The sequence below is a fragment of the Culex pipiens genome, chromosome 3, assembly GCF_016801865.2.
Source record: "Culex pipiens pallens isolate TS chromosome 3, TS_CPP_V2, whole genome shotgun sequence".
NCBI lineage: Eukaryota > Metazoa > Arthropoda > Insecta > Diptera > Culicidae > Culex > Culex pipiens.
In genome coordinates this window covers 129,388,528-129,401,302 of record NC_068939.1, presented here as the reverse complement: position 1 = coordinate 129,401,302, position 12,775 = coordinate 129,388,528, and the positions used below count along the sequence as shown (strand labels likewise).

The window sequence follows — 12,775 nt, the reverse complement described above, 5'->3', positions numbered from 1 at the left end:
CAGCTCCGACCGGCAGCAACCTGCGATCCCAGGATCGCGATTACCGTCCACTGGTGGACAGGTAGTCGTACTCCACGATGATGGCCAGCTATCGGGTTCGGCGGCATCTTTGGCGCCATAAATTTCCCCCTTTTCAGCGATTTCATTACGGACGGGGGCGCAATCTAGGTGTCACGCCGGAGAACGAACGTCCTGGACTAACTGCGCATGTCCGCCCGCGAAAGCCGTGATTCGTCCTGTCAAAAGGTTTGTTTTGCGTCTGGTGGGGGAGAAGAACCCAAACAGGACACCTTCCTTCTGAAGGGTGAAATTTTCCTTCTTCCAGACTAGCTGTAGCATTTATTCGTCAATTTAAGGTAGAAAAAGTCCGTAAATTTAGTAGCAATCTGTAGCCTTTTTAGTAGAGTTTCGGTTAGTCCATTCCGAGGAGTTCAAAATGCGTTGTGCCGTATGTAATTACTACACCTGGAGTTACTTCATTGCGTTCGGGGAGATTTTCGTCTCTTTCAAAGTAGCGTCGGCACTGCTGGCATGTGCCCGGATTAGCGAGCTGGACAGGGACATCGGATGTTACGATGGTGAGTTGAGGAGTTATTTGCAATAGGATTGTTGAATAAAACGTTTGTTTAATTTTAGTGGAACCGATATTTGTACTGCTGGTTTTGTACAACTTTCTTTCGCTTATGCTTATCATCGGAGTGGCAAAGGTAGGTGGAAGTTTTGTTTTTTTTGTTGATGGTAATTTTGTCAATATAGGACCAAAAAATTGCTACTCATATGCAGAACATTTTTGATTTCTAAAAAATCAATTAAAGAATATAAAATAAAAATGTTTTTTTTAAATGAAATATTCATGATTTGTATAAATGCAATTGAACAATAGCAATACAATTAACAACATTGTGAAAAGTCCTGATACGACATTCAATGTTAAAAAAAAAACTTTCATGAATAAAAAAGATTTGAGTCCCTTTGAAACTACAGTCGTGTTTTTTTAGCTTTTGATCAAATATTTTTCTAAAAAGATGAATTATTCGTAAAAGTATCAAAAATAAAGAGAAAATTAGACAACCCATCAAAAAATGAATATCACAGTAACCAAAGGAAATTTACAGTGTAATCAAAAGTTCTAAAGATTTTCGTAGCATTTCGCATAAAATAATAATATCTAAGATGGAAGAGGCTGAACTTCATTTATAATATTTCTTTTTTAAAATAAATTTTACCTGAACTTTAACTCAAAAATGGTGTACTTTTAACAAATATCTGACAAAATTACTTTTTGATTGCGAATCAAATTTCACTTAAAAAATTATTATAAATTGTCACAATTAAAAACGTTTGTCAAGCTAGTCCTTAAAGTTGGCAGTTTTGATCCACTAAATGATGTATATATTTTTTAAATTGAAAGGTCTTTGTTTGAATCGTTTTTTTCTTATAAAGTGTTACTAAAAACGTTACTTAATCCACCCTCAGTGGTTGGCGCCTTCCTCACATTTAAAGGGTGCTATCCAAAATCCAAAAAGTGCTTAAATAACATTTAAGTGCTTATAACTTTTGATAGGGTTGTCAGATCTTCAATGTTTTGGACGCGTTGGAAAGCTCTTTTGAATACGTTTTTATCAAAATATCTGAGATCTGGCCTCTAAAAAGTGCGTAAATAATACATAAATGGTTATAACTTTTGATAGGGTTGTCAGATCTTCAATGTCTTGGACGCATTGGAAAGGTCTTTTAAATAACTTTCTGAAAATGTATAGCATGACGAGTTTTCTAACAAAAACCACCCTTTTTACAATCTTCCGGACTTTTGTTCAAATCGTTTTTTAGCATAGCTTTTGAAGTTCTTAAGGGGTTACATACATGTAGAAAATCACTAAATTTTATATTACAGATTATTTGATAAATCCACTCAAAACATGATTTTTAATCACTCCTGAAAGATTCATGAAGATATTTAATGATTAAACTGAGTAAGAGACGATTTAAGTTCAAAATTTTGCCATGCGCAAAGCGGGCTGTCAAACTTTGTTGGCGTTTTTCTCTAAACCCCGAGTTGATTTACGGGTGCCACGATATCTCGATATGGGATGGACCAAATTGGCTGAAATTTTAGGTGAAGACTCTCAAGATGTATCCCGTGTGCATGACGAAGCCCAATTTTTAAAATTAGCTTTTTTAAAAAATACAAAAATCAGAAACAAACGGGTTTTTAATATGAAAAACACAAAAATATTTTTATCTTTTTTTATAATAAACTTTTTGAAAATCGGGCTTCGTCATGCACACGGAATCGGTTTAACGAGTATTCACCAAAATTTTGAGCCGATTTGGTCAACACTGTGTTGAGATATCGTGGTACCCGTTTTTTGAAACTGCTAACTTAAAATTGCTATACCTCGGCAACGATGCAACCAAATATCTTCAAATTTGTTTTGAAAGCAGGTGAAAATGTATATTTTAATGCCATGAAAAAAGAATTTAAATAAAGTTGAAGTGTGTGCTCATACTTACCTCTGATTTTTTTGCCAATATACATGTATGTAACCCCTTAACTAATTTGCATAATTTTTAATACTAAATTATGGTTAAGTGTCAATAATAAATTATAATAATAATAATATTTTTTTAATAGCGACTTATGGGACCCCAAGACGGATCGAATGACGCCAAAACGGACAAAATCGGTTCAGTCAATTGTCGAGATAATCGAATGACAACCACATAGACATTTGCTTTGATTCTGAGTTGATAGGTATACATGAAGGTGGGTCTAGGAGGTCTAGTTGAGAATTAATTTTGCGAGTGATTTTATGGCCTTTCCTCATTATTCGTAGTATTTCTGGATTGTCATAACAATAAACCACAACTTTGCCTTACCGCAAATCAATCAGAATAGAAATAGTAAAAACAAGATGCACACAATCGAACAGTGACTAGAAAAATACTTAAACTTAAAACAAGCAAAATATAAAGATAAGAGGTCGCGGATTTTCAATAAAACTTACAAAGTAAAATAAAACTACACAACATAAATGCATAACAACAAGTTTAAAGTTTAAGATGATCAATTTCAAAAAATGTTTTTTTTGACTTATGATTGTTCTCTCTTAGGCAAAATTTCAAAAAAGGATCATCGAAATTACTAGAATTAACCACTCTGATGAGCCATCAGTGAGCTTGACTAATACCAATTGGCGAGATGTTAGGCAAAGGGTCGAAAGACAGAAGGTCTAAGGACAAACGGTTCATAGTGAGAATGTAATTAAAATTCCTTAGTCAAAGATTTTTAAACATTATTAAATTAATTGAATGGTTACCCCGAGAAATAGGTTTTAGGCACGCACATTTTCAGAAATTGTGTTTTTTTGTTTAAGTTAAATTTGTAATTTTTTCCGTTATTTTGAAGATGAAGATTTTGTTAATATGACGTTTTTAAATTAAAAATGCAAACATGACTTCAATTTATTTTAAGGGGTTACTGTAACACACATGCAAATTGGCAAACATGTTAGAGATTGGTTTGAGCACCCACATATACTGTTTTTGTTTATCATTTTAACTCGCAGGTTTTTGATTTTTGTATTTTTTAAAAGCAGGAAACTTTAAAAAAATGTTAATTATGGCTAAATTAAAAAAAAAGTTTCAGTATTAATTTTTGCGGGGTTTCATTTTTTCAAACATGAGCAGTTCCTGAAAATGAAATGCCTGAATTCAAAATTTTAAAGATGCAGCAGTTTGAGTTTTTTCCGTCAATATAATTCAAAATGGTTTTATAAAATACTTATAGAACTCAATTTAATAAAAAATAACTTATTTTTGACGTTTTGTCCTTTCAACCGTTTGTCCATTCGACCTTTTGTCCACTGTCAACCGTTTGTCTGATCGACCTTATGTCTTTCGACCTCTCGTCCATTTGACCCAACCTTTTGTTGATGATGAAAAAATAAATAACAAATGAATAAAATATATTCAAAAATGTAAGTACATTATCTTCCAAAACAAGCAATGAGAACTTTTTTAAAATGTTAAAATCATTGGGAAAAAATCTCATAGAATATCTTGTTTTACTTTTTGTGGTACTATACACGGGAGTTTTACAAAACATCTAAATTTGATTGTTAACGTTCACTGTGCTCAAATATTTAAAATTTTAATTTATGTAACATGGTTCGGAAATTGTGAACTTTTTGGCACTCAATGGATTGGAAGCGATTTATGACTATCCACGATCTATTTTTTGGTTTTGGGTGTTTGGAATATATAAAAAAGCCCTTAAGGAATATATATAAAGCCCTTAAGGGGTGGAAGATTGTACACGCTCCATACAAAAAAAAAAAATGTATGGAGAAGTGTCCACAAAAGGGGGCGGCGTTGGTATGAAATTTCAAAAAAAGTGTCCTACGTTGTTTACGGATGGCCCCTAACAATATTCAACAAATAGAGTTAATTTTTCAAATATTAGAATATATATTTAAAATATTGCTGAAATTATCGATATGATTTTATATTTATACCATAAAGTAATGTCTACAATCTCTCTCATCTCATCTCATCTAACACAAACGCAGCCAGTCCGATGAAAGCATGCTGGAAAGTCTTGTGATTAGATAACGCCCCAAGCACTTTTCTTGTCAATATTAATAATTGCAATACATCCGAGAACACCCGAAAATGCATTACAAAAATTAAAGCGGCCAGCCCTACTACGTTGTGTTTACCGCAGAGAGGATTCTGTGAACGGAACACATTCCACAGAATCTACAGGGGAGGAGGGATGCGTGGACATACCGTACCAAACGCTCCGGTTTATTTTTGCATTGTGTTGTGTGTAGTGTAAAAATATATAATAAAATGTAATATAATAAATGAATATAATCAAGAGCATAATTTAATATAGTAAATTACCTTTATAACCAGCTGAAAAAATATTAATTATTAATTGAAATAATGCAGAGCGGAATAAAGAGATTGTAAGACCATAATAACTGAGTAGAATAATTTAACGAGAATTTAGATAGTTCAAATAAATAAATATGAAGAAGAGAAGAAAAGAAATGAAGAGAATTCATTCTTGGACAGCCAGCAAGGGCAATACTGAATCACAGATGTTTACCCGAAGAAGTATGTATGAAGACAATAAAATCAATCACAATGAGCGGGGAAAAAAGACGACAACTGCAACGAAAATCCTGCGCGACGACCGCGACCTAGCCTTGAACGAACTGTCAAATTCAAATTTAATTTTATAGACTTGACCGCGTACTGAACTAACGTAACCAAAAAGGATTCATGCTAATCAAAATAAACCATACGGTTTCAAAAGACTTTGAATTTCGCCGACCTGAGCTTATGAACGTAAAATCCACCGATAGATTTTTAACACAGGAAAGAAAAATAACGTGTTGCGAGTCTAATTTTCTTATCAGCTCAGAGACAAACAAAAATTTTAAGGGGGATCCTTAAACTTGAGTCAAAAATAAATAAACCGCCAGTATAAATTAAAAAAAAACAGTAAGTTGATTTAATCCTCCCGTTAAAAGATCGCAACAAAAAAAAACTGAAAAATAACTATTGGATTATCAAGGGTTAATTTTCGAGAGCAATCGCTCTTTAGCCGACCACACAAAGCAGGCTCTGCGCGGTCAGCGATTTTTCCCCCACCTCTTTCCCTTCCCGTCCATACCCTCTCCCACAACACAGAACTCTCTCACCCGAAAAGAAATGTTGCTTGCTGCTGGGCCAGCCTGCCAGACTGGATTGCTGATCGGCTTGCTGCTTGCTCTTCGTCGATTACTTCTCTTGCTAGCAAACGTCAAATTCGCACGCTTGCTCACACACTCGCGACGGTAACTCTCGCACTTTCTCTTCGTCGACACTTTTGCAGCCAGACGCCATCATGGCTAGTCTCCGGCAACAAATTTGGTCATCAGAAAAACCAAATTTATTTCACAGAGTCAAACGAAATTAGCGAAACTTCACGATCTTACAAATGCACACATTAAAACGAATTGATTAACACTATTTTCAGCCCGGACAAACAATGAATTCACGAAAAGAACGGGGTTTTATTCGGAGCAAAAGCACGACACGTCAGTTGCTTTTCGGACTTTCTCTCCCCCCTTATACCATAAAGTAATGTCTACAATGGCATTTATAACAACATGTTAAACTATTTTACCAATAAAATTATTTCAAAATAGGTTTGGTAATTTGTACAATTTTTTAAGAACAACACCAAAAACTTACTTGCTGGTTGTGTTGCTTTAAGAGGCAGTATTTGTAGATTCTGCTCGGTTTGTTCTAGAGGTCGTATCGAGTTGCTCCGATTTGGATGAAACTTTCAGCGTTTGTTTGTCTATGCATGATATGAACTCATGCCAAATATGAGCCCTCTACGACAAAGGGAAGTGGGGTAAAACGGGCATTGAAATTTGAGGTCCAAAACACATGAAAATTCTTAAATTTGCTCGCATTTCCGTAAAACTTCATCAATTCCAACTCTCTTAGATGCATTCGAAAGGTCTTTTGAAGCCCTTCAAAATGTGCTATAGACATCCAGGATTGGTTTGACTTTTTCTCATAGCTTTTGCAAATTACTGTTAAAAATTGATTTTTTTAAAACCTTAATAACTTTTGGCAACAGCCTCCAACACCCATACTCCCATGGGTCAAAAGTTAGGGAATTTCATGGACTATAAGCCTACGGTATTAACTTTTTGGCCAATCGCAGTTTTTCTCATAGTTTTTCGATTTTTCTAGAACAAACATTTTACAACGTTAGTTTTTGCTCTGTAGGCCTCCATAGCGGCACTTTTTGGTCTCAATTTTGACATATTCGGAATCCTCAGAAAATTTTACATTAGATTGAGGTGTTGGAATTTTGAATTTGATTGGAAAAATGCCATTTAGAATTAATTAAAATATTATTTAGAATTTTGTCGGATTAGGGGTAAACAAGTTTTCGCCTACTTGATACAGCATTTGACGTATTGATCATAGGGTAAATAAGATCTATTTCTTTTTTCAAAAATGTTTTATTTAATTATTTTTTAAATCAAAATTACAACTCCAATACTTCTAACTTACGTGAAATTGACCGAGGATTCCGAATATGACAAAATTGAGACCAAAAAGACCTTTCGAATGCATCTAAGAGAGTTGGAATTGATGAAGTTTTACGGAAATGCGAGCAATTTTAAGAATTTTCATGTGTTTTGGACCTCAAACTTCAATGCCCGTTTTACCCCACTTCCCTTTGTCGTAGAGGGCTCATATTTGGCATGAGTTCATCTCATGCATAGACAAACAAACGCTGAAAGTTTCATCCAAATCGGAGCACCTCGATACGACCTGTTTCACATCGGTGAAAAACTCGCTCTTAAGAAAGTTATCTTAGGTAAAATGTGAGAAATTTGGCATTAAATTATTAAGCTAAAATTATTAGGAATTATTTTCGAAACCTTAACAGAGACAGTTTTGACAAACCAAAGTAGTGTCATGCAAAACAATAAAAAATAAATTTATTTACAACTATTTTCTAGCGCATGGAAAAGCTGCTCCAAATCTACCAGACCTGCACGATCACCCTGAAGGCTTCGGCCGTGGTTCGCCGAGCGGTCCTGTCCGCGACCGAGTACGACGAGTCCAATATGGAGAAAACCGTCGCCGAGATGAAACTGGTCATCATGTTCACCTGTGAGTCACCTCAATATTTGACTAGTTGAATGTTTGTAATTGGGATGATTGTTTTTCCTGCAGTAATCTTCACCCTGGAAGCTCTGGTCGTGGCGGGAGCAGTTCGAAAAATACGAAGAGAACAGCAGGAACCGCAGTACTACATAGACGTCGTCTAGGAGTCCGTTCACCGTCCGAACCGTGGAGATCCTCCACGAGATTGTGTGTCAAAGTTTACGGCCGAATGAGAAGCAGTTATTCCTGGAGTGTCCTTCCGTTGTGTGTGACCCATACTTTTGTGGACTGAGGAGGAAGAAGATGACGTGCAGTAGTAAATCCTTACAACTTACTAACTAATCCCCGTTTTTTCGTCCTGACAATATATACACATTATATATATTTACATTGTAACATTTATACGGCTCGACCCTCCAAAACTTATGCGCAGACAAGCAAACCCCGTAGAATGCTTTCCAGGTCAATTTAGTGGGGACACACCCGCGCGCGTGTCCAGTAGAAATTTATAGCGGTACAACTACAATAGTGATAACGTTTAACCATTTTCGCCAATTCCGAAATGAACGCTTGATTTAAAAAAAAAACTAACAAACACACCTCGTTTCACTCTATCATCGCGGAACCAATTAATAAATCATTCCGAAATCCGAAACCGCGTCCATTCAATCAGGCTCCGGGACGGGGCAAACAAAACGAATACAGATATCAATCGGAGCGAATGCCATATAAATGGTTCCGTCATATCTGGGCGCTGTAATCATGCCATTGGTCGACGCGTTGTTGCCTCACTGAATGGTGAGTAGAGATTTCGTCCGCCGGAGTCTGTGACGGTAGCCATAAGCGATTGTTTTACCACAATTTGGACATCGGTCGAAATTTGATTCAACTTATACGGTTCGAAGGGGAATGTCACAGGCAAAGAGACACTTCTATGGTCTTCCAGACTTCAGCTATAATTCTTGTTTTTTGGCATTCCTTATTAACGTTACCATGCTCTCTTTGAAAATAATTTGTTTTCAATATATTTTCAAAATTTTATTATTATTCCCGTTTCATTTATCTCTGACTAAACCTTGCCAGCGACCTTAGCGACTTTCTTTAACCCCATATCTATGTTATTTTTTTCTGTGTTTAGTTCGATTCTGCTACCATACCCCAAACCGAGATCTGAACCTGAAAGGAGTGGTGCCCGTTTCCACCTGACTTTTTGGGGCACACTCCGGTTTGGATGAAGTGCATAAACGTCGTCGTACGTTCCATTTGGCCTCGCCCGAATAGCGCTCCAACCCGGGTTGTTGTGCCACCGACCACAGATTAATTACGATAAGATCCATTATCATCGAGTTCTCTTCCTCGTGTTCTTTTTTTTTGTCTGGTTGAGGTCTTTCAATGTCTTTCAATCGTTGGATCTCTTTTGAAAAAAAAAGGATAGAGATAGATGAAAATAAAAACTGAAAAGATTGAGCGCGAATATAACCTGCACTGAACAATAATATCCAGTTTTCGAGCTCACGCGCCCATTCGGTAATCAATCACCGCTGACAAGAGAAATATGTTAGAAATCATAAAGTAATTATGATATAGTTTTGACATAAGTATTTTGGTCGGAGTAGTGTGTCTGTGGGTAAGAGGTAGCAGTATGTGGAGCAAACTGGGCGCGAAATTGCGGTGAAATCTGGTCAGGTCACACGGTGGAAGAATTGAAGAAATATTGTCCAAAAAGGAGTAACTTATAATTAAATGGCTACAAACCATGACATTTTATCCAAAATTATCGGAAATGTCAAATAGATATTGATTGGCTTTTTTTAATCAAAATAAAAAAATGTTGAACCACCTTGTATAGATATATACACAGAAAAAAAACACATCTTTTATGTCAGAAAAAAGGTGTAATTTTACCTCTGGAAATGTGTAATTTTACCACTTTTCTGGTGTAATGTCACTTTTTCAGTCTAAATTGAGGTAAAATTACATCATAAAAGATGTAATATTCAACCTTCCAAAATTAAAGCTTCCAAATTTATATTATTTTTTTCTGTGTAGTTTTCTAATAAGTGTTAAAATCTCATAACAGTATAGCCAGACAGTAAAAATGTACTGTTAAATGGAATAAATATCCAAAAATCAATTCAATTACATTCAAAAACAAACCAAATCCAAAACCCAAACCCAAACCCAAACCCAAACCCAAACCCAAACCCAAACCCAAACCCAAACCCAAACCCAAACCCAAACCCAAACCCAAACCCAAACCCAAACCCAAACCCAAACCCAAACCCAAACCCAAACCCAAACCCAAACCCAAACCCAAACCCAAACCCAAACCCAAACCCAAACCCAAACCCAAACCCAAACCCAAACCCAAACCCAAACCCAAACCCAAACCCAAACCCAAACCCAAACCCAAACCCAAACCCAAACCCAAACCCAAACCCAAACCCAAACCCAAACCCAAACCCAAACCCAAACCCAAACCCAAACCCAAACCCAAACCCAAACCCAAACCCAAACCCAAACCCAAACCCAAACCCAAACCCAAACCCAAACCCAAACCCAAACCCAAACCCAAACCCAAACCCAAACCCAAACCCAAACCCAAACCCAAACCCAAACCCAAACCCAAACCCAAACCCAAACCCAAACCCAAACCCAAACCCAAACCCAAACCCAAACCCAAACCCAAACCCAAACCCAAACCCAAACCCAAACCCAAACCCAAACCCAAACCCAAACCCAAACCCAAACCCAAACCCAAACCCAAACCCAAACCCAAACCCAAACCCAAACCCAAACCCAAACCCAAACCCAAACCCAAACCCAAACCCAAACCCAAACCCAAACCCAAACCCAAACCCAAACCCAAACCCAAACCCAAACCCAAAACCAAAACGTGACAGAAAAATGTATGATTGATGATATTTTTTTAAATGGCAAAACGGAAACTAAATAAAAATTACAGCCCTAATTAAATTTGCAATAGAACTGCTCCGATTTTTTGATAAAGTGCACCCTGTTGGAGTTAAAGTAACTTTTGTTTTGGGTTATAATTTATGGAAATTTCAACATTTTCCGTTTTATGATGGAATGCCACCTCTGAATAAATATTTTTAAAAATCTGAGAAAACTTGACCGAGACACGTAGCCCAGTGATAACACTTCCGCCTCGTAAACGGTAGATCGGGGTTCAAATCCCGGCTCGGACCAACACAACTGGTGACCTTTTCCCTCCTGGATTCGATTGCTTAGTAAAGGGAAGGTAGTGTATCGTCACAAACTGGACCTTATCACGACACCTTAGGAAGACAACCTATGGAATGTTAACATTAACCTTAACATGTTAACATTCAAAAAAAAATCAAATTATTCGCTCTACAGCATTGCCTTGGCGTTCTCGGTTGCGAGATTCCTACTCGAAACTAGGTGTCCGAAGGCTTGATTGTTGAGGCAATTGCAAACCTCTTTTCACACCTAAGCTTCCATCCACCCCGGGATTCGAACTGACGACCTTTGGATTGTTAGTCCAACTGCCTACCAGCGACTCCACCGAGGCAGGACCCAGGGAGACGACTCCTGCTCCTGGACTGAGCTAACGACCTAACCACTAGGTTAGACCGGGACCAACATTTACTTCCCTGTCCGACGGAAGGCGTGATCAGACAAATCTCGTCTCAAAATTTGGGATCAAACCCAGGCCGACTGGGTGAGAGGCAACCACGCTTACCTCTACACCACGGTCCCGGCATGTTAACATTAAGTTGATTAATAAACTGTCACTGAATCCGCGTTGTAAATGCCGGCCCCGATACTCTTCACGGGTGTTCCTCTCAGGAACAGGGATTTTTTTTTTTAGAAAACTTCCTGTTATTTTTTTTAAGGCTTTTTTTCAATTTTCTTTTTTTTATTCTTAACTTATTTTTATTACAATTTTCTTTCTGAGACTTCAATAATTGGACAATTAGTTTCTGAGATATACCCTTACAAAAAAAAAAACGAATCGATTTCAGAATGGTTGAGAACTTGACGGCCAAATTACGAGGTCATTGGGCATTGTCTGGTCCGCTTTAACGCCTTAACAATAAGCTTCATCATTTTGTGTAGTAAATTTAATTTTAGGTCCCACCTTTTCTAAATAACCCGCTTTTCTAAATAGTTATTTAAGCGCAAATGTTAACATCAGTGTTGGAATTCGAGTGAGAAGAAGGATAGCTTTGCTTGCTCGCGAGCAAGGGAGAGTTCTTGTAGTACTTTCCTCTCCTCACTCGCGCTCCTATTTTCGTTCTTGCTCTCGCTCTCATCGCGAGTGCTCGCGAGCGTTTCATGCTAGCATTTCGTTCCAAGCTAGCAATTTGTTTATCAGGCTTATGAATCCTAACGGCGCGGGTTACCAACTCGTTTTACTTCTCGCTCGCGAGCAAATCTGGCTCACGAGCAAGCCGGTTCGTGAGCGCAGGAGTGCACGGGCAATCGGTGAGTTGCTCTCGGCAGCTCGAGACTCGCGGTGATAACTCGAGAGAGAGGAATGTTTCTCGGGAGAGAGCGAGAATACCAACACGGGTTAGTAAAAAAATAAAAATGCTATTTTGAATATCTATGAAAATTTGAAGGACACTGAATCGATCATAAATTCCTTTATAAAACTTAGACATTATCATCAAAATAACTTCTTTGGTCATAACCTCAGAAAACACCTATTGACCCACTGTGCACCTTTAGAAATGTGCGCGCGCAAATCTGGTCCAGGTCAAGTAGCCGCAGCAGCAGCAGTCATAATTCATACTTAAGGAGCGCGCGCACACGCAGTAGCGGCACCCAGGATCCGTCATCGTAACTCTGCAGCCGCGTGTGATCCCAAATAAGGTGAAATCGATGTCAAGTTTGATAAAGCAGGCCACAACACACCGTGGCGCACACATAATCCCTTGAGGGGGGGTGCCCAGAATGTCCGACGCGTAAATCACGACTTTTCGAACCGCGGGTTCGTCATCATCGGGAGCAGGAGGCGAATAGTGTCTTTGGGCCGTAATCGAGCCGCCAATCTTAAGCCGTTGAGCATGAAATATTTGCAAAGGTCTTTTCG

At 37.7% G+C, this 12,775-nt stretch overlaps 1 protein-coding gene across 1 annotated transcript; it reads left to right on the top strand.

Moving 5' to 3' along the window:
- The first annotated feature begins 244 nt into the window (after positions 1-244).
- On the top strand, positions 245-8,306 carry LOC120414852 (uncharacterized). The gene is made up of 4 exons (XM_039576175.2): positions 245-578; positions 637-707; positions 7,545-7,698; positions 7,762-8,306. Exons 1-4 carry the CDS (start codon positions 437-439, stop codon positions 7,854-7,856), a joined length of 462 nt encoding a protein of 153 aa, XP_039432109.1. The 5' UTR covers positions 245-436; the 3' UTR covers positions 7,857-8,306.
- Positions 8,307-12,775: the final 4,469 nt, after the last annotated feature.